Below are 21,207 nucleotides of genomic sequence, written 5' to 3' on the forward strand. Positions count from 1 at the left end.
TAAGCCACAATGTCCGACGGTTACTGAAGGCATCGGAAGGGGGGGAACCCCGGCGGTGTGACGTAGAGCGGTGAGTCCCCGTCCAACCCCCCCCCCCCAGCACAGCAAAGCACTATCACGAGCCGCACGTCCTCGGCGGGCGCATGTTCCTGTGTGTGTGTGTGTGTGTGTGTGTGTGTGTGTGTGTGTTATTGTATTATCACCCCTCCCTCAGAGGAAGACAGGTGATGTCGCCCAGAGCGGTGGGGGCCCCATGTGATGCTCATCTTTTACCTGACACACTGGTCTCATGCCATGGGGTGTCCATTTTATTTTGAACAAGTGACCCCCCCCCACAGTTTTTGGGACCAGTTTTTGCAGCAACCTAGAGTCCCCCAGGCCCCCCCCTCTTCGGGGACCTGACGGTGTGATGTAGTGACTTTTGGGCATCTGCTCTTCTTCATCCGTCACACACACAAAGTGAGCGGTTCAGCTGCTGATGAGCAAAGGGTTAAAAGAGGCGCAGCTACAGACGCCAGCGGAGCTTAAGTCATCCGGCAGAGCGCACGGCGAGGAGGAGGAGGAGGAGGAGGAGGAGGAGAGACTCAGAGAACACCTCCAACCAAACACACACCAACCGATCTACGACTCAAGCTGCGGATCTCTGCGCCCTGCTGCTCTCTCTGGATCCTCCTCGCGTTGCTTCTCCCCGCAGTTTAACACACAGATACTCAGAGGCAGGGAGAGGAAGAGGAGGAGGAGGAGGAGGCGGAGGAGGAGGGGGAGGAGGAGGGCTTGGATGAGAAACAAATATTATATATATATATATATATAGAAAGACAAACGCGCATCCCAGCGCCCCCCCCCCCCCCCAACTATGGCTCCAACGACGCTCGCCGTGAAGCTCGCCGCCTCACAGGAGCGGGCTGTAGTGCAGGATGAGAGGTGTGCCGTGCTCCGCCGAGTGTGAGACCGGGAAGAAGTATCACCTGACAGGCGGCCCCCTCCCTCGGGGGACAGAAACAGACACCCTCGCTCCTCCCGACCTGGAAACTGGAGGCTGGAAGCGGCTCCGTTCTGCCGCGCGTTCGCTGCGCGCCTCCTCTCCAGAGCTCTCCCTTCCTCACTTTCCCCTGGAGATCCACCACGAGCCTGTCGTCTTTCTGACCAACTTGGGGAAAACTTGCTCCCCCACCCCCACCCCACCCCCTCCTCAACCCCCACCCACCCCCCCACCCTCAGCCTTACTCCCGCCTCCCCTCAGGATTACTGCCAGTGAACCTGTCAGTGTTGAGTCTGCATGCAGGGAGCGCAGTGAGCAGCGGGGACTGGAAACTCTGACTCGGTGTGATATTATTGAAACTCCTGCAAAGTCTCGTAAAGTCCGGGGGCCACCGCAGCGAAGATGCCGGTCCGGAGGGGCCATGTGGCTCCGCAGAACACCTTCCTGGACACCATCATCAGGAAATTCGACAGTCAAAGTAAGACCACTGCTTTCTCATGCTTTCTTTCTTCAAGGCCCACCTCCAGTCGCTGATTTGTTGACACTGGAGCTGTTTTGATTCTAATGATGTAGCCTTCCAGCTGACCGTTTTTGTTTGGGTTTTTGTTTCCCAGAATGAGCCTCAGTAGTGATGCTTGCATGCCCGGTTGCATGGTTAGATAGCTCGGACAGGTCACAGCGGTGGTGCAGTGATGTTACAGCAGCTGAGGCCATAACAAACTGTGACGCCTGAAGAAGACACAAACAGAAATCAGATTAAAAAAACAAACAAACAAAAAAAACTTTTCCTTTTTCTGTTTTGTTTGTGGACCTGAACCCTGCAGCTGGCAACACACACACACACACACACACACACACACACACACACACACACACACACACCTGTCATTCAGGAAGGATTCTTGTAGTGGGCCACAAATGCACCGTCTTCAGTCCAGCACTAATACACTTTTAAAAACTCTGATTGGTTTTGTTTCTGTGTCTGATGCTGCCGCTGCCTCGACTGACTTTTTCAGAAAAAGCAATCTGCTTGGTGGGGGGTGGGGGGGTGGGGGGGGGCATGGACTCTATTATCTTTAGCTCAGTTGGTGTGGTGTGGAAGCAGTTTTGATATTGGTCTCCATAAACCTATCCCCGGCACACATCGTTATTTACTTTGTTTTGTTTGCCTTGAAAGAAAAAGGAAAAAACGAGAGTCAGTTGCATCACTTAATCTGCGGCGAGTTATTGGACACAAAAACAAACATCATATTGGAGCTACTAAATCTTTCATGGAGCCCTGGGGGCAGGAAATTTGAAGCTGCCTATATATCCAAAAGAAAAAAAAAAAAAAGTACACAGCCCTCCATCCGTCCTCCTCCACCTCCCCGCGGCGGTGTTATCCTTGATGCAAATCATTCCTGTTTTCCCTTTTTTTTTTCCCCCCATATGTGAACTGGTGACTTCAAACGTGCCTCGGCAGCCATGACAGCACGCCCCTCCTCCCCCCCCACCCCCCACCCCATGGAAGGTTTTGACAGAGACCTTAATTGTAGATTTCGATGCAGTTTTTAAGGACTCTTCACGTCACGGACTCCCGCCAGGAGCAGATGAGAGCTGAAGTGGAGCGCACCCGGGAACCCTCAACCAAACCAACTCTCTCTAAACATCTCGGGCTGCAAAGTGGTGTCTCGCTGCATTCTTAAAACACCCAAGACCATTTGCTGACACGGAGGCGCTGCCAAAAAGCGACTCCGCGCGAGTGCAGTCGAGTTGAATAATTGACGTTGGAGTTGGGTGGTTAACATTAATCCCGCAGCGCTTCTTTCTCCGTAGGACAGCTCTGCCGAAGGTGAACGCTGGAAGGCTGCGTTCGTATCTTCAGTCACTCTCTCTGTCCCTCGCAGAGAGATTTGCGTTGGTCACTCCGGGAGGTGGATGATTATTTATGAGAGGGGCACTTCTACATCATTTTCCCGCTGGTGGTCGCAGGCTTTTGGTCAGGCTAACCAGGACATGGTGTCCAGCGGCTGTGGGGCGACGGCCTGAGGACAATCTGCCTTTTACACAACAAACCCCTCTATTGACTGCAGCACCTGCCAGACCTGCTGCACGTTTCTTTGGAGTGACTTGAACGTTTCTGTCTTCCCATCCACTCTGACCCCGCTTGTCCACGTCACTGAAACTCGGGCCCGCTCCTCTCAGGTCGTCCAAAGCTGAGTGAAGCTAGTGTTGGCGAAAGGCGGAGCCTGGTGTGGGCTTCCTGGGCTTGTCCTTAGCCGCTTCTTTATCGTAATGGGAGCTGCGTGAATTTAATCTGTACAACAATCAAGAGCTGTCCAGTATGTGATGGAAACCACCTCGTGCAGAACCTTAGGGGGCGGGGAGGTAGGGGGGGGGAAGCAATATTCATGGCAGGGTAAACATGGGAGAGTCATTTTTCCAGGTTAGGGCTGCTTTTTGAAATAAAGCGCTGAGATCACAAGCTGTGGATGCTCGGCGCTCGGCCTCGGAGGAGATGATTAAGGCGCAAACTAATGGCACCTGTTGTCGCCGCACGCCGCATGGAGATTGTTTCCACCTGGCTTACTTGCGCGGCGGGACAGAGCAGTCCAGTGATCATCAGCCAGCTCTGGGACTGTACCGTCTGTACAGAACGGTCGAACACATCAAGTTCAGTAAGAGGACAGAGTTGCTTCTGCCTGCGCTGAATTTCAGTTGGGTCCTCCGCATTCAAATAAATGAACGTAACGTGTTTGTTTCCACAAAACACGTTGAAGGAAAAAGGCACATCTGAGGAAGGCTTCTTGCCGCAATGTGTCAGCACTTTGGTCAGTCCGTTAGCTGAAATTCAAATTCACCAAAGTGATAAAGACAAAGAAATGATTCTTTTTAAAGTTTACCACTGGTGCGCCACCTTTTTTCATGGATTTGTTTTTTTTTTTGGGGGGGGGGGGGGGGGGGGGGGGGGGATAAACATATCCATCCAGTTTGAGTAATAGATCTATGAGGGCACGTCATTGATTGGCCGCCATAGGACAGCTGGAACTGAACTGAACTGAATTTAACCAATCCCTAAGTTGAAAGGTGGTCCTTTTAAGATTCAAGATTCATTTGAGGTTCGTGCATCACAAGAGCATAAGACACATTTGTGGTCCATAAAACAAAGACATTTTTTAAAGAATCAAACATCATGCATAGTGTTAGAAATGATCTCCATGAGGTAAACCCCCGAGGTCAAACAAACAGCAACTATACATTTCAGTTTCAATTCAATTTTATTTACAGAGCAGCAAATCACAGCAAAAATGATGTCATGACACTTAAATACATATAGAGCAGGTCTGTACCCTTTATAATAAAGAGCTATATACTATAAGTAAATCCAACCAGGTAATGCATAATGCCTGGACAGTAATGCACACAGTGGCTGTTAGAAATGGGTTTCTAGGATACGACTGTTTATCTGATTATAAGACAGAAATGAGCAAAATGCCAAAGCTGTTTTGCATAGGGATTATTGATGTGTGCGCTGGAGTAAAATCAATGCGGGGTGGGGGCATGACCTTTGCTCATCTGGGAAGATGATCGGGCCTCATGAAATCCATCACAGATGCAGACAGGTGTAAACATCATGACCACTGAATATTCGCACAGAATATTCACGCTGATATGCCATTCATCACCTAAAAACCTCTTCTCGCATCTGTTCTCATCTCCGCCGTCGTCCCCCTTCCCTTCAAAGCGGGTAGTTATCGGCTCCAGGCCCCCTCAGATTTCCAGCAAACTTCAGGAAATAATCGGTGTTATTGCCTGACGTATCCAACGCGATATCAGATAATCCGATTTGTGCGCAAAACTTGCTTCTTGTCTCTCCACACTGGCACATTCTGAAATTGCACTGATTGGCCAAAGGGTGTGCTGTTTGTCTGGGGACGCTCATTTGCAAGTGACAGAGGATGCATAATTCACAGGGGTGGGGGTGGGGGGGGGGGGGGGCAACATGTTTACCGTTGCCGTGTTTTTCTAAAAATGAGTGTAATTAGATTTCACCTTTTTCAAAACCAAAAAACTGATTCGATGGGGGGCAGTTCTGGAACAGGTCTAGCCCTCGTGGTTTCCAGCTCATGCATGTTATCCCCTGACTTCAGACTCCTCTCTGCTTACTGTACACTGATCCTCTGATCCCCCCCCCCCCCCTTTATCCACAGACATAGGAGGAGAGAGGGAGGGTGGTGCAGGGAGGAACTGATTTCAGGAGCATTTACCCCCCCCCCCCCCCCCCCCCCCCCCCGTCAAATCGCCTGACTGTGATCCTCCATGTTTGACAGCCACGCTGCTGCGCACAGATCAGCCTGCGCAGGCAGATTGCGTGCCTCCCCGACAACAACCAACAACACGCTTGGCCTCCACATGAGGTCACAGAAAGCTTCTGGGTTGCGTGTTGTTGTCTGTTCGCCGCTCCTTAGAGGAGACTTCGCCCAATTACAAGCCTCAAAGCCATTGTCCTCCGGGGAGAGCGTTACCATTCTGCAGCTGAAGTACAAACACCTCATCGCCATGGCAACTGCCCCCCCCCCCCCCCCCCTGACTCCCCCACCTACACACACACACACACACACACACGCGCACACAGCAGGAAAAGGTACAGTAGTAGTCAACTCCAGGTAGTTTTACATTTTCTGTCTTTTAGAAAAGCATACAGTGTATTGAATGTTCACTATTGCAGTGCACATGCAGGTGCAGCTAAGTCTGATAAGACAGAACACACTGAGAAGGGACTGGCTCCAGGTTTAGGCGAACTGATGAGTGAGGGAACCAGGTGGGGTGTTGCCTTTTTAAACTTTAAATTTAGAGTCCAGAGTTGGCTGAGTTGTGACATCACGACCTTACAGAAGCCCCGGCAGCTCATTTAAAGGCACAGCGTCTGAATACGGGCTGTGTGTGCGTTTTGATCCTTCCCCAGTATTTATACAGCACCGAGACCTGCTTCATAATAATCAAACAAGACGTGGACGCCTCACTTATTGAAGACAATATGGGGGTTAGGGTTAGATTCCCACCGCTTCGTGCTCGTCCTCCAGAAGTTTTGGAAAATGTCAAAGCGGTGTCAGAATTCTCCTACATAAAAGCTGCCGCGCCGTACCAGGAGAGAATAAATGAAAAAGGATTTCGGGCCCTCTCCGGTGGTTAGCTTTATTTCTCTGCTCCATCTGTTTCACTCGGAGGGTGTAAACACAGCAACACTGCTACACTGGTGCTGAGGTCAGGAGTGAGTCAGTGCCTCATGATTGCACGTTATTGGTGTGAAATCACTCGTCTCTCGCGCAGACACTCTCTCCCTCTCCTGTCTTCTTCCCTTTCTCCCGTGAATACACACACACACACACACACACACACACCCACACATGTTACCAAGTGGGCACGCAAAAGAACACGCAGACTCTCTCTCGCTGTCCTCCCTCTCCACCTCACTCCTTCCGTCCGTCTGCTCTTTGTCTCATTTGACAACCTGTTTTCTCTCTCTCTCTCCGCTAAGCCCCCCCCACCTTCCTCCTTCCCTCTCTTCATCTCTCCGGTGCCCAGCAGATGCCCTAACTGCCTTCTGATCTCAAATGGGCACGCATCCAGCCGGTCAACTTGGCACCTGCTGGGGGGGTGCTGAGAGGGAAGAGGTGCTGTGTGTGTGTGTGTGTGTGGTATATGGATACTCTGTGTGTGTGCTTGAGAGTTCACGCTTTCCATTTTCCAAGCTGAGCACAAGGCTTATTGCCTTCAAATTTTTTTTTTTTAAAAATCAACAAACTAGCAAAATATTCTCGAAAAATTGGATGAACAAATAAATCAAGCCACTATAAGACACTGACCTTGTGTAAAAAGAGTTGAGTGAAACAATAAGCTTGAGAAGAGCTGCCTCTCATTCAACTCAATTTAACAGCGAAGAGATAAGACATGAATTCCTCTCCTTCGGGCCTGGTAAGGAGCAGCCAATGCGTTTCCTTCTTCGTCGACGTGCGTGAGATTCTTCTGATTCTCTTAATTTGCGGTTTGGGATGTCAGCGTGGCAACCATGCTAAAATATACCGCGGAATGAATCTCACGGAGAAAAAGCAAGGCTAGTTACGATGGAACAAGTCTAATGATATAATCCAACTTGCGTTCATAGTGATCCTCAGAGAAGATATTGCAACTGTCTTGAGTTGCCCTCCCTGCAGGTTGTCTCTCTCAGCGTTTGTCTTCCTACAGTAGCGTATAACTTAACTGACTGTACTTGTACTGTGTTGTTATTGAAATCTCACCTCGTTCTCTCTCAAAGGTGTCCTGCCGTATGTTCATATGGAGGGCGGGATGAGATCAGCGGCTTATTGACCAAACTAGCTTACAGGCAGGGTCCAGCTGCAAAAACACGAGGCAACTCAGACGAACTGACAAAGGAACAAAGGAAGTGGACTGGTGTGCGTAGAGAGTGGCTGATGAGGGGAATGAGGTGCAGGTGGAGAGGCTCGGGTGGGGGTGGTGAGGCGATTGCAGGGCTGATGGGAGTAAAGTGTAGCGCCGAAGCGGGCTGGGAGAGTGGAGATGTGAGAAACATGAAACACAAACGCGGGCTCCAAGCAATATTTCTTGTACACAATTCTGTCAGTGCAAAAATACAAAATGAGTAAACAACATGGTCGTGTTCTGACATCTTCAGGCAAGTTTGCAACGGCGGGTTTAGACGATGTGGAAGTGAAGTGAATTTAGATCATTTCGGTCAGACTCAAATTATGCACAGATCTTGCGAGTTCATAATGACGAGAAACGTTCTGCATGCCAGTCTCACAGGCAGTCTTCCCAGTTTGATGTGCAACCTGTGTGATAGGGGGGGGCGAAACCTTGTGAAAGTCATTGTTAAATGTCCAGTGTAGGACAGATCATCATGCGCGCGCACATGCACAGCCGGGAGCTGCCCGGTACAACCTTAGCCTTTATAATGGAGCAGTTCACGTTTTGATGTCTTGCTCAAGAGCGCACTCGACTGGCAGTTGTTAAAGAAGGGGGGGGGGGGGGGGGGGGGGGGCGTGTGACCACCCACGTCGTCCCAGCTGCGTCCACGATTCTGAACCAGTGACCCTCCAGGTTAACAAGTCGTTCATAAACACATAAATTTCACTCTTTATCGCTTTTGTTTTGCCCGTTGTGAAACAAGAGAGAGCATTTAGTCCCAAAACCTGAGACACTTTTTACACCGACATTCTGTTGGAGCTTGAGGATTGTCTGATTATTCCAACTATAAAAACAGAACGGACAGCAGTCTCAGCTTCTAGTCAAGGACGCTTAGATGAGGATGCGTGCCGTAGCTGTTGTTGTTGTTGACCACATCTGAATCTGTTTCGTCTCGAGCCGTCTATGAGTATGATTCCTTGGTCAAATCTTTATTTCTTTCCTTTAACCGTTTTTTTTTTTTTTTTTTTGTTTTTTTTTTGGATTGCATTGCAATTTCATCATGATCAAGTTTACCAGCCAATGAAGCTCTGTATTCGATAAAGCTGAGAGTGTGCCCCCCCACCCCACACACACACCTGTGAGAAAGCTGAACTCGTGAAAAAGCCGTCGATGCCCTGAAACCAGCTTTTTCAAAGTCAGAGCTGAATGTTCGTGGCTGCACAGCGATTGAGGGAGAGAGGAGCTCCCAATCTGTTTTTCTCAGATCGTGACACACACACACACACACACACACACACACACACGTTCGATGTGTGGCACACATCTCTGGGGGGAGTTATATCTCCCTCCACATCATCAGCATCTAATTAGCTGTGCCTTTGTAAAAAACGTGCCCCCCCCCCCCCCCAAAAGACTAAAGCATCAAACACTGCTGCACTCTGCTGTGTTTTTTTTTTTCTTGCCACGATGAAAAGATGAGACGAGCTTGAGCGCATCAACATCACCTTGTCAGGTAAGGCTCAGGGATTTCAAAGGCAGCCAGGATGTTTTTTTTCCCGCGCCTTCATGCCGAGCTGGGAAAAGGTCCGCATTCCTCCCTTAAACAGGAGCAAAGAAGAATGAAGAAGAAAAGGATGCAAAATGAAAATGCAGTACATTCTTTTCACAGGAGACAATGATGTCAGGCTAGTTGGATGTTCACCCATCTTTCCTGCGTAGATCTGAAGCATGGTCCGACCAGTAGGAGCCCAGTATCACTTGGAATTACGCTGCTATTGGATGACATGCCAATGCAGGAAGTATTGCGTCTTTTCCTCAGAGCCATTAATGGTGTCGCGCCGAGTCGTACGCAGACGGCCAATCGCTGTTCGCGAGATTGTTGGTTTCGGCAAAAAAAAACTACAATTCGTTGTAAGTGTTCTGACGTCCCAGACAGCGTCTGGCCTCTGAGCAGCACTCGGGATTTAGCAGCATTTGAAATGAAACCATGTGGTTTCCAGGTGGTCGATGGGCGTTTAGGACGTGTTTTTATTTGCCAAAACTTGACCAACCGTAACCGTAGTTCATTTGCCATAACCGTGACCTTACTGAATTGTACTTTGGCAGCCATGTGCAGGTGGTGTAGCGGTGAATCGCGTGTAAAGCTTTGGCACTGAGCACACAGCTGGTGCACAAAGTGCTGCAGCAACAGGATACGGCTGTGTATCAATAAATGGACGTTCTGAATTGTTACAGCGTGCTAAAAATAATTAAGTGTCTTCATTATAACCTTGCCCAGTCAAAGCGAACGTATCATTTTCAAATCTGGGTGTTGTAATCAACACATGCTCTAGATTTTATGGCTCCGGAGCTAAAGCGCGTGGGAGTGCCTGTTTATCACTTCCTATCTGTTGAAATCCAAAGTTGTGGCAGCTCCCAGTCTTTTCCTGTCCTTCTCCTCTCAGCCCTTTTGCCTGTACCTCTATTTGTCACTGCTTTATCTCCTGGCAGCTGCCCTTTCACTGCCCCCCCCCCCCCCCCCCCTACACACCCCATTCATCAAGTCTCCCTCCTCTGGGCTTCTTTCTAAAAACCTGGTCACGCCTCCCTCATCCACTCTCTCTTTGTCTCCCCTCTCACCTCTTCGGACTCCCTCTCTCTTTCACCGCGACTCCTCCGCCACCCCAAGAGCGGTGGCACGGAAAAGGGCCCGGGCTAACCGACTTTAAAGAGTCCCCCGGCGTCCCCGGCGTCCCGAGGATTAGACCCCATTTGCATAAATCTGCATAACCTCGTTAAGGCAGAGGGAGACGCTGTAGACACTGCAGCCGGAGACACTTCAGAGCGAAACAGCCCATTAAGGATTGCGGCGATTATGGGATTATCGCCCTTAACGACTGTTGCGTTATGTGTACTCTCTGAAAAGTGCCATGCTGCTTGACTGAACCCCCGAGCTGCGCGGAGGGAGGGAATCCAAGCCTCGAGTCAGGTGACCTTCAGATTGCATTTGCGTGGGATTTGTTCCCGACCACGTTTTTTTTTTTTTTTTTTTCATTTCCGTTCAAATGATTTGAATTAACCTGCAGAAGAGACGCCATGGATGCACGCATTTAACAGTGAATTAGGAACACGAGCACGGGGGCCCATTTGTTCATATGTAGCTCATCTGATCAACATTTATATGAGCCAGTTCCAAAGAAGGGACTGTGCACTTGTCCATCAACTTAACTTAACATTATGCCTCTTGAGAGGGTAAACGTGATTCAAATTTTGGGTCAAAGTACAATTGAGTACCATTTAGCTCTAAATGTTGGGAGATTGATGCCACCTGGGTCAAAGTGGCACCAATTCCAGAGACACCCCCCAGTTCCAATTCGATTCCGGGTACCTGAATTTGGATATCTGTCTCCAGCGTAAGTACGTCAAAAGAATTCTGGGAGACAAAAAAAATATGGGGACTACTGGATGTCTTTGCAGAACTGTTTGATTACTAATCACATTCATTCAATTTGTGCTGCAACGTTTTGGGTATGGGCTTAAAATTGCATTTCGTTACATATTTATAATTATGAGCAACTTTTTTGAGCGTCTGTGGCAAATGTTCTTTTGTGATTAACTAGGGGCGTCACGATTTCCATTTGCTAAATTCTAATGAGCTTTCGATTTCAAACCTTTCAGCCCTGTCCCTAGTGGGTGTTACGCCCGAGCATATTGATTGTAGTTGAGTTCTGTTTTTAAGTGTCAGCCTCACCTGAGGTGGTTACCCCCCCCCCCCCCCCGTGGAGTCATGTGTGTCCTACTGTAGCCCTGTCTCTCCTCACGTACTTGCCTTTTCTGTACAGCATATAAATGAAAGCATATTGGTGGAAATGTATGACGTGTTTATACACACTGTTTAGAAAAATTGCTCCAAAATAGAATCCCTAAGTGGACTGAAAATAAATGCTTTGGCTGTCAAAACATGACAGGACACCCCCCCCCCCCCCCATCCTCCTGTCAGCTGTCTCACACTGATGACATCAGCTGTTTTCCAGCAGCGCACTCTTCTGCCTTGCCAACAGATTGTCTGGCCTGCGTCTCTAATGGGATGGAAATGGAAGTAAATTCTGGAAAAAGACGTGTTGTGCTGTGGAAGCGTTTTCATTTTGGGGGGGGGGAAATACTTGGAACACTTTTGCAAAGCCCAGCAAACCAGATGAAGGTTAGATGTACTGCAATTATTTGACACCGAGACTGCGAGCGAGCTGGTGGAGTGGAGTTTGACTGACTCAGCGTCAGGATTGTGTCCCACCTGTGAGCTGGCGGCCGGACGCTGGAAAGTGGAAAGTATACTTTACTTTTAAATGATGCCATTTTCTCTCAGAAGAGTATTCCATGTAAAAAAACCTCTAGTGTTGTAGTATGGAAACACCCCCTTACAAATTCATGCAGTATGACTCAATGGACTGTGTTATTCGGAGTCATCATTTCTCTGGAGCTCTTTATAGAGACAGCAAAAATACAACTGCAGTAGGCAGTGGAGCGCGACGTGAGGAAATAACGCTTTACAAGATAGAGTATAACGCAATCATATGTAGGGCCCACTGATAGAACGATAGAAAGTGACGGAAATGTGAGCCTGAGAGTTCATTTCTGACCTTGGGAATGTCTAAGGATGGGAAACGTGGAATCCAGACGGAATCAACATGGCTTTTCTGTGAAATTACTGGTGGATTTTCTGCGTAAAAGAACCCAGAGCTGCAGGAAACCGTCGCTCTCTCAGTCAACGCGAACGCTGCAACGGATCCCTGTGCTGTATATGTCGGTCACCAGTGATTCAGCACCTGTAGGCTGCTGTGGATTTGTGATTTACTACAGAAATCTGAGAATAAACAGCGTTCGTGTTTTTGGGACGCCGATGGGCTGGCTGGTGTGAGGATAAGGGCCCTACATTTTAGTCTGAATTTATTGTGAGTGCCAGCTCACTTTTTGTTTTTTTTGTCTTTTTTTGGTGTAAAATCTTCAGATTCAGTTTCCATGGCAATTGCACAGTTAGAAATGGGTAGAAACAAATCTCTTCAGCCTGTCAATGCAAACCAGCCAATCACATCTCTGCTTCTCCCTGTGCTTTCCCTTTTTCGCTCCATGCTCCTCTCTATTTCCTCCTTTCTTCCTGTTTATTTCTCCTTTCGTCTCTCTCTCTCTCTCTCTCTCTCCTTTGTCCTCAAGCTCACTCTCTCTCTCTCTCTCTCTTTGTCTCTCTGTCTCTGTAACTGGCAGCCACGGAGCTAGTGTGTTGACTTGTGCTTCTAACACACGGGCTTCCCTCCTTATCCGCCTACGCAGCGTACTCAGGGAGATTCCAAGCGCACACACACACACACACACACACACACACACACACACACACACAAACTGGCAGACTGCAGAGCCCCCAAGGTCTGGTCTTAGTGAATTATTCAGTCTGCGTTGGTGGGTCTGTGTGAACATGGACGTGCATCTAAAATGTGTGCATGTTTCGTGAATCTGTGTGTTTTTGTCTGTGTGTGTCAGTGGGAATATGAAATGGTGTTTTCCTGGTGAGCAGCCGCAGCTGATCCTTAATCAGCCTCGCCATCAGCTCCCTCCTCTCCGGCTTCAAAAGCTCATTAGGAGGAAATTGCAGGGAGAAATCAAGATGAAGTCGGTGATGTCACCAAAAGCAGAGACTGCTGGGATCTAAAGCACGACACTGTGGTGTTTGGGGGGGGCAACCCATAGTTTTCAACAATGACAGAGTATCTTGTGAAGTTAAACATCACTGATGAATCATTTACTGAGCGTGAGGTAAGTTGACATTTCTATATGGACAGGTACGACTCGACAATCCAAGAGCACTCCCAACCAGGGCTAATATGCTGGGTTTTTTTTATGTTTATCATATCTATATCTAACAATGGATATGATAGTATATTAACTAGACATTATGGATTGCAGATCTTTGGGGCTGGAATGAGGGCAGCTGGGGCTCAGATAATGAAATAAACTGCACTAGTGCTTTTTAACCTCATCCTAATTTTTTGTTACAAGAGGGGGATCCTCCACATCTGAAACACCATCCAGATATTACGCTTATATTGATTGATGGATGTTAATTTTGCATCTCACAATGTATATCGATGGCCGAAGAGCAAAACCTCCTGTCTGAAAAATGCACTTTTTTTGAGAAACCAAACAGAACTTGTTGTTTTCTTGCAGAATGCTATTTGTTAAGGATACCCAATACATAATACACTGTTGTGGGACTATATTACTACATTATGTGTTGACAATACCGACTAGGTATTAGTGCCTCACAAAGTGAACATAGGAGGTTTCCCCCCACTTTTCCTCGATCATTTTGCAGATAGGAGGTTTTGCGCTTTGGCCATCGATATCCAGTGTCAACATTCAGTGTCAACATTCGGTGGTGATAGAAGTAGTGGGCCCTTGATGTGGCGAGGAGGAGTTGAGGGTGTGGAGGTCTGTTCTGTTTTTCCTTTCCTAAAACCACGTTCACACGCAGATATTGTTGAAAGAAAGAATTGTTAACGTTAAATGTGAAAATTAATCTAGCCTGGGAACCAGACAAATCTGCAAGCTCATGTTTCAGTTTGAGACAGCTCGGGCCAATCGCAGCCCTTTATCTAACATGGGTCGGGTATGATGCGATGGCGGACGGAGGGGCGCAGCTGAGGCATTTTCTCGAACAACCGAACCCCTCAGAAATCGAAAATGACCCCGAGACCCAGAGTGTTCTACAATAACTCGATGAATATGACACTGTGAATAAAATGTTCAAACGGCCGTTGCTTCAGTCTGAATGAGTGGACCAGGCATTGACTGGCTCTGCCCTGCTTATCTTGATTGACAGACAGAAAACATTGGGGGGGGGGGGAATGATTTTGTAAAATGATGACATTTAGAAATAAAAACAGCGGAATGAAATAATATATTATAATAATGAGCTTGTTTTTTTTTTTTTTCGAAAATACGGCTTTGCTTCTATATTTTGTCTGTATTTCTTCATATGATTATTTCACAACGTCTTCATTTGGCCGTTTCTTTGTTTAATATTGAACCATTCGATCTCCGTATGCTGTTCCTATTCACACTGCCGTACGGCTGAGAGTTGGATAACAGACCCTCGCGGGTTACTGACAGAACAGAGGGCACACAGGAGTCAGAGAAAGCTTAATACGTCCGCCCATGAGCTGACATCATAAAGCACCTTTGAGAGAAGCGCGCTCCAAACAAAGTGGAAACACTTGCCCACCATTACCCTTGTATAATCTGCACACATCGTCCGCTGGTTCCAAATATTACCACCTCTTGCATTTTCCTCTCTGAATGCCTGCAGTGTAATAATACAGTACCTGCCCCCCCCTCCCTGGTAGAATAACACTATCTGTCCCTCGTGTCCAGCTGTGGCCTGAACGCTGAGCAGCACTAACGCGAGGCGTTCTCGGACCGGAGGAACATTTTCATAGCTCTGAGAACAGTCGGAGGTCTTGTTTTTGTGTTCCTGTTTTATTCAGCATGTACTGTAATCTTCTGTATCAAGATTATTAGATATGTTTTCAGCCAGCAGCACTCTAAAGGCTCTTTAAAAGACTCAAAAAGCTTGGGGGGAAAAAAAACAAACACCTACTTGGTTCTTTTGACCATTATCATTGACTGAAAACCACTTACTCAAAGGCTGGGAAAATGACATGTACGCACACACACACACACACACACATCTCTGCCTTTGTATTACCTTGTGCTCATTGCAGCCAGACAAACCCATCAAGCTTTATGACCCTCCGAGGGCTGCCGCTGCCGCTAATTCATGGGGGCAGGCTATCAAGCGCATCCACACAACCGATCTCCACCGTACCCATGAATATCTGAACAGGCCCCTCCACCGGGTTTATGGCCCCCGCGAGAACAGCCTGTTGAATCCAGGATGTGCAGCCTTGACGGACGATGTGTCTGTTTTATGAGGGAAGGAGGAAGAGAATGTGATAATCGCGTGCTTAAAGCGCGGAGAAATGGGCACGGGACGTTTTCAATGCGCCGGCGTTGACGGGCGTTCACTTTGTGTTGGTAAAAATGGATGAAGTCAGTTTTGATTCTTGTCACGTGACTGTGATTGACGGGCGCGTCCTTTTTCTGTCAGCGCCGACGTAGTAAACTATCGAGTGACTCTTATATACGGAGTTGTGAATGAATGTGCCACCGCGCAAACCATACGCCACGTGGAGAGCCGGCAGTCAGCAGCTTTTCATTTCCAGCCGATCACCTCGGCGGGTGATTCCACCGATGAGCTCTTTCCCTCTCCTTGAAGTCTTTCTTTAGAATGAAACCTTGAGCTATTCAAGACCACATCCTGGACTTCTGGGCGAACAGCAAAGGCAGCTGAACCCTGGAACCCAGGTAGAGCATAATCATACATATCATAAGCATACATATCCAGGTGAAACCCAGTTCTTCCAGGAGCTGGCACTGTGTTTTAGGTACATTGTGATCAATGTCTGATGTCAGACTACTGAGCAAGAAGTAATTACAGGAACAAAATGCTCTTTTGGCACAAAGTGCTCTTCCCTTTTCACAGCCTGAAGTCCTTGGGGGAGACCGCAAGCCCTTTTGAGGATCTCCCACACGGAATGGAAATTACCAAAAGTGTCAGGCTGTTTTTCGGAGAGACCCGGAGTGCATTAAGGACCTGCATGGCTTGTTCACTGCAACATTAATCTTTTCGCGAAATTAAAGTTATTTTTGGGGCTGCTCTTGTTTTCTGGGCACAGGAATGATGGTGGACTGCCGTAGTTCTTGGACCTAGCATACATGCGTCTGGGATTGCCTCCTTTGCTGCTCTTCTTACATTGTAGGCTGCTGCTTTATAATTGTCCATGTTGCCAGACTGCGGCCCTGAGTCGTCGGCTGCAGTGTGTGTGTCTGTTCGTGGCATCTCGGACGCTTCTGGTAATGCGTGGTTTCTGGTTGTGGAATGATTTAACTGTAGTTTTGGGTCCAGAATACGTCCATAACGGACTCTGTGATGTCATCTGTGACGTCGATGGTGGGGGTGCAGGAACGTGCTCCAGGCTGCGTCATGTCATGACGGCTGCATAGTCGCTCTCCCCATATGAAGAGTGTTTATTCCCCTTGTGGCACAGTCAATATGTTGATGATGTGTTGTTAATATTTACCAATTCCACATATAGTTTCAAAGCTTACCGCCTTTGATTGTTGTAGCTCTGTGATTTATAGTGTCCTTCCTTTCCTCTCCTATATATTTTGTGTGTATATACAATTGCCCACACAGGGAGAAATAAAGTTGTTTTGAATTGACTTGAACTGAACTCACAGCCACAGAATGAAATGTTCTGACAACGCCTGGAAGAGAAAGTGACTCTTTTTTTTTTTTTTTCCACTACAGTCTCCAGTGCATTTACTTGCTGCAGGCAAATGTGGTCAGATTCTTCCTGTGCCTTCCATCCCTGGACAGACCACTTCTATCCTCAACCTGCCTTAACTTTTTTTTCCTTCTTTTTCAAAACTCTCCCTCCATTTATTATCTTGCTCCTGATTCACTTCTTTCCCATCCTCCATCCATCCCTTCCTCAAGTCCAACCATCCAATTTCATCCATTTCTTCATCCTCATCCGGTGCTCCTGCTGCCTCTAGTTCCCCCCCCACCCTTTTCTATCTGTCACCAGCCTTTCCTCCTTCCTCTCACCATCCATATGACTATTTATGAGCGCTGTATTCCTCACAGTGGGGCCCCGGCAGTAAGTGAAAGTACCGGGGAACATTGGGGCTCTTAAGAAGCTTAAAGCTCTTTGGTGGAGGCCATCCATCAGCCCGACAGACTGTCACCCTGATGCGCGCAAACACGACCGCACATCCGCAGAGGCCCTGTGCGCACGCTCACGTTGCTTGTATGTGTTTTCACAAGACACACGAGGGATTCACCTCGCACAAACCGGGGACTGGCAGTTAATTCACAATGTATTGCAAGTCAGTGTGCTGGGTAAAGGAGTATGTGCGAGTGTGTGTGTGTGTGTGTGTGTGTATTCAGGCAGCTCTCTGAGTACATTAAGATCATCCAGTGACATTGAACAGAGGCCATGGAGCTAAATGGCTCCTTCTTCAGTAAGTGGTTTAGAGAGAGACACACACACACATCAGAGCTTCGTGGGAGACCAAGCTAACCGAGGTTGCAGCTGCGGTTTAGACCTTTGACCACAATTCTAAGCACACATACGCAAACCTATGGGCACACACACACACACACACACACACACACACACACACAGACTTGAAGGCAAGTTTGGCCTGGTATACTCTTACTCTTATAATGGTCACTGCCATTTTATTTTGAAAGTGGAACTCTTATTATGAAGGTGACATGGCAGTGGCAGGCTAAAAAAAACAAAAGGAAACAGGGGAGGAAGGTGTCCAGCCGGTGAACACATGGCTGCAAAGGGCACAAGGCGTGTGAGTGTTTCACCTCATTCTGCAGTGGGTGCCGAATATCTTCACAGCTACCGTTGCACGTGTTTATTAGGTATACGCATTTTCCTCATAGAATATCTTCAGGCCATTTTCCCCAGTAGATATTCACACTGTGTAGACCTTTCCCACGGCAGACATTTTGACTTGTCAGAGCAGGAGGAGCACAGGTGCCACTAATTACCCAGCCTGGAAGTGGTAAGGCTGACATAATTGATGTTATTGATGACACCTGTGCTTCCCTGCTATGACAAGCCACGGTGCTGCGAGGAAGGCCCCATCCGCTCTTTGTTCTCACGACATTATTCCCACTGCTCTCTATTTTAATCCTGTCGCAGGTTAAAGCTGTGTTTTCGTACGTACACGTGCATTACTTACATGATCGTTTACTGCCTGCATTTGCTGGCTTTCATGCCCGATTGTTTTCGCTTAAAATGGAAGCATTCCGCTATTCCCATAAGCTAAATAGGCGCGCTTCTAGAACTTTCCGGAACAAATGGTCCTTCTCGTCAAGTTGGAACAGCTGTAATTGATGAGACCAGTGAGGAAACAGTTTGAAGGCCGGCTAATCAGCAGTCATGAATGCGTAAATGTAATGAAATGCACATGTTGGCGCGTGCTGGATCAGAATGGCATGTACAGCACGGTGCAAAGATAAGATAAGCCTCCCACTTGTTCATCCACTTCCACACTTCTGTCACGTTTAAACAGTGCTGCCATGGCCTGCGTGAGACCCCGTGTCTCAATGAGATTACCTGGTTAAATAAAGGTTACATTATTTATACACATTCGGATGCAGCAAGGTTACACACATTAGACAAAACCAGGAAAATATTGTGGTCTCTTGGTATCATATTATTAGCCCCTATACAGAATCAGCAAGAGAGAAAATAAACGTTTTGCCTCTGAGAGGTATTACGTTTCATGCAGTTACATCCAGTTCTGACTGAGGCTAAACCCTAATGACACATTTCTCCTCAAAGACTCATCACACTGTATTAAGCCTTTCGCAGTTTTCAGTCCCATTAATTGGGAGCTGGTGCCGCCGTCTCTGGGACAAACGGAAGTTAACTTTTCTCATTCCGTCCGCAGGTCGCAAGTTCGTCATAGCCAACGCCAGAGTGGAGAACTGCGCCATCATCTTCTGCAATGATGGCTTCTGCCACATGTGCGGCTTCTCGCGCGCTGAGATCATGCAGAAGCCGTGCACGTGCAACTTCCTGTACGGACCCGACACCAAGCGACTGGCCATCGCCCAGATGGCGCAGGCCCTGCTGGGGTCGGAGGAGAGGAAAGTGGAGATCAACCTTTACCGCAAAGACGGTAGGGAAAAAAAAAAAGAAGCTGGCTGTTGGAGTGATTCGAGAGGTTTGTTTGTGTGGATGTACAGGTGTGGTCAAAAGTTTACACGCACTTGTTCTTGATCTTGTTCTTCACAAGTGTATGTAAACCTTTGACCACCAACTGTTGCCTTTTGACTTGTACAAGAGTTAAATATGGAGTTGACCCTCTGGTGTCGATTGGGATGGAGAGAGCTTGTGTGTTGTTTGTACATAAAAGGTAGTGGTGACCGCCATGCGGTAATAGAAACGTGGCGATGGGACTGCACCGAAAACGGGAGTCAGCCGCGCCACGAAACGGTGGTCGGGTTTCTTCCGGGAAAGATAAAGCAGTCGGGAGGGTAGATGCCATGCTGGTTGCTGTGCTTGCGCGAGTCTGCATGCATTAGGATGGAAAGAGGACTATGGAAGGTACTTTTGTGTTTTTCTTTTAGGTGTTTGAAACGGCTGTGCCAGTATAAAATGTACTTGTTTGTCAGTTGGCTTCGGTGTCTGTTTGTGTGGCGCGTACAGAACATTTGGCACCCACCAGCTGATGTTTGTGTGAGCTGTTATGCGTGAGCGACCTGACTGCCGTTTACTGGTAAGTCCATGTTGTATTTTGTGTCTCTCTTCAGATTTCTTGTTGTGACGAGCATGGAAGTGTAGAAAATGCAGTATGGTACGTTTGAGCTGTTTCCAGATTGCGTTATCAGGAGACCAGTCGAGAGCTGTGGTTAGATTACAGCTGAGTATCTTCACATAAAGCTCACGTCGAAGTTAAAAAACAGTTTTGTAACATTTTCTGAGGATGTGCTTCGGGAGGAAAGTAGATGGGGGAAGCCCTTGGAGAATTCTCCCTAATGGCCAGAGCGTATTTATGTCTGCACACATGCCAACTGGACCAGGACCAGCTGACAGGACGAGCTGGTCACCGCAAGGACTGCTTCCATGGTGATAAAGAGCTGCCATGGTAATAAAGTCAGCAACTCCCTGGGCTACGGCCAAAGCTTCTGCTGGACATTTTCCACCTGTAGACAGACACCAGAACAGCAGGAGGAGGGAAGGGGAGAGAGAAAGAGACAGATGGAGGAAAAGGAAGGGGGGGGGGGGCAAGATGACAAAGAGGCAGCGCAGCTCTGAAAAGTGAGGAAGAACCAGCAGGTGAGAGAAGTGAGAAACAAAGAACGAGACAGAGAGAGAGAGAGAAACAGTGACCGTCAGAAAGTGTATTTTTCACATAATCTGAAAGTGTTGTTGCTGGTGAGAGAGGGGGGGGGGGAGGAGGGACACTGAGAGATGGCGCCAGCTGTCTCCTCTCTAGTGATACCTCCGAGGAGTGCTTTGCCAATTCGACCCTCCCCTTTGCACATTTCACTTTTCACTGTTTATGCTGGGGAAGTGGACACACACACACACACACACACACACACACACTAACACACACTAACACCAGTGATCCACTATACAAAAGTACCTCGTAAAAAGCTACAACCCTGTATATAGAAGTATAGGCAACAACATTTAATGCCAAGCAAGAGGCTAATTGAAGGACCTGGGATTTCCGCTGTAATTGTAACTTGTGCGATTGCATGTGACAAACTGGTTGATTGGCAGCTATAAAGCCGTTGTCGGCGTGCGCCGCGCAGTAGCTTGAACTTGCCCTCCCATGCTGGACCAAATCCAAATGATACAGAAGGAATAGAAGTGACTCACGCAATGACCGTTCTCAAACTAATCTGATCAAAAATCCATAAATTGGAATTCCTTGAGGATTCCTCTTGACTGTTTGATGCAGCATTCATTTTTTTTTTTTTTTTTTTTTGACCTTTTTACTTATCCATAAAGAGTCAACTGAGGAAGCTTGGTGTTCCCATCAATTTACATCTACACAGTCTCACCCTTCATATTCAAGACCCAGCTCCCCTGGAGCAGATGGGCAGATGGAGTTCTTTTGTTGCCTCTGGGATGCTCTTGAGCAAACACATCCCATCACTGTAGCTTTCTGCCATCACGTTTTCCCTG

The 21,207-nt window shown here is 47.8% G+C and overlaps 1 protein-coding gene across 1 annotated transcript in view; it reads left to right on the plus strand.

Annotated features, from left to right (window-relative positions):
- Positions 1-1,384: 1,384 nt before the first annotated feature.
- Positions 1,385-21,207, plus strand: part of kcnh2b (potassium voltage-gated channel, subfamily H (eag-related), member 2b) — a 184,660-nt gene continuing 164,837 nt past the window's right edge. Inside the window, exons 1-2 of the mRNA XM_070928216.1 lie at positions 1,385-1,460; positions 18,956-19,186. Coding sequence (XP_070784317.1) covers positions 1,385-1,460; positions 18,956-19,186 — 307 coding nt within the window. The remainder of the gene's footprint in view (positions 1,461-18,955; positions 19,187-21,207) is intronic.

The sequence above is a fragment of the Enoplosus armatus genome, chromosome 21, assembly GCF_043641665.1.
Source record: "Enoplosus armatus isolate fEnoArm2 chromosome 21, fEnoArm2.hap1, whole genome shotgun sequence".
NCBI classification, from domain to species: Eukaryota; Metazoa; Chordata; class Actinopteri; order Centrarchiformes; family Enoplosidae; genus Enoplosus; species Enoplosus armatus.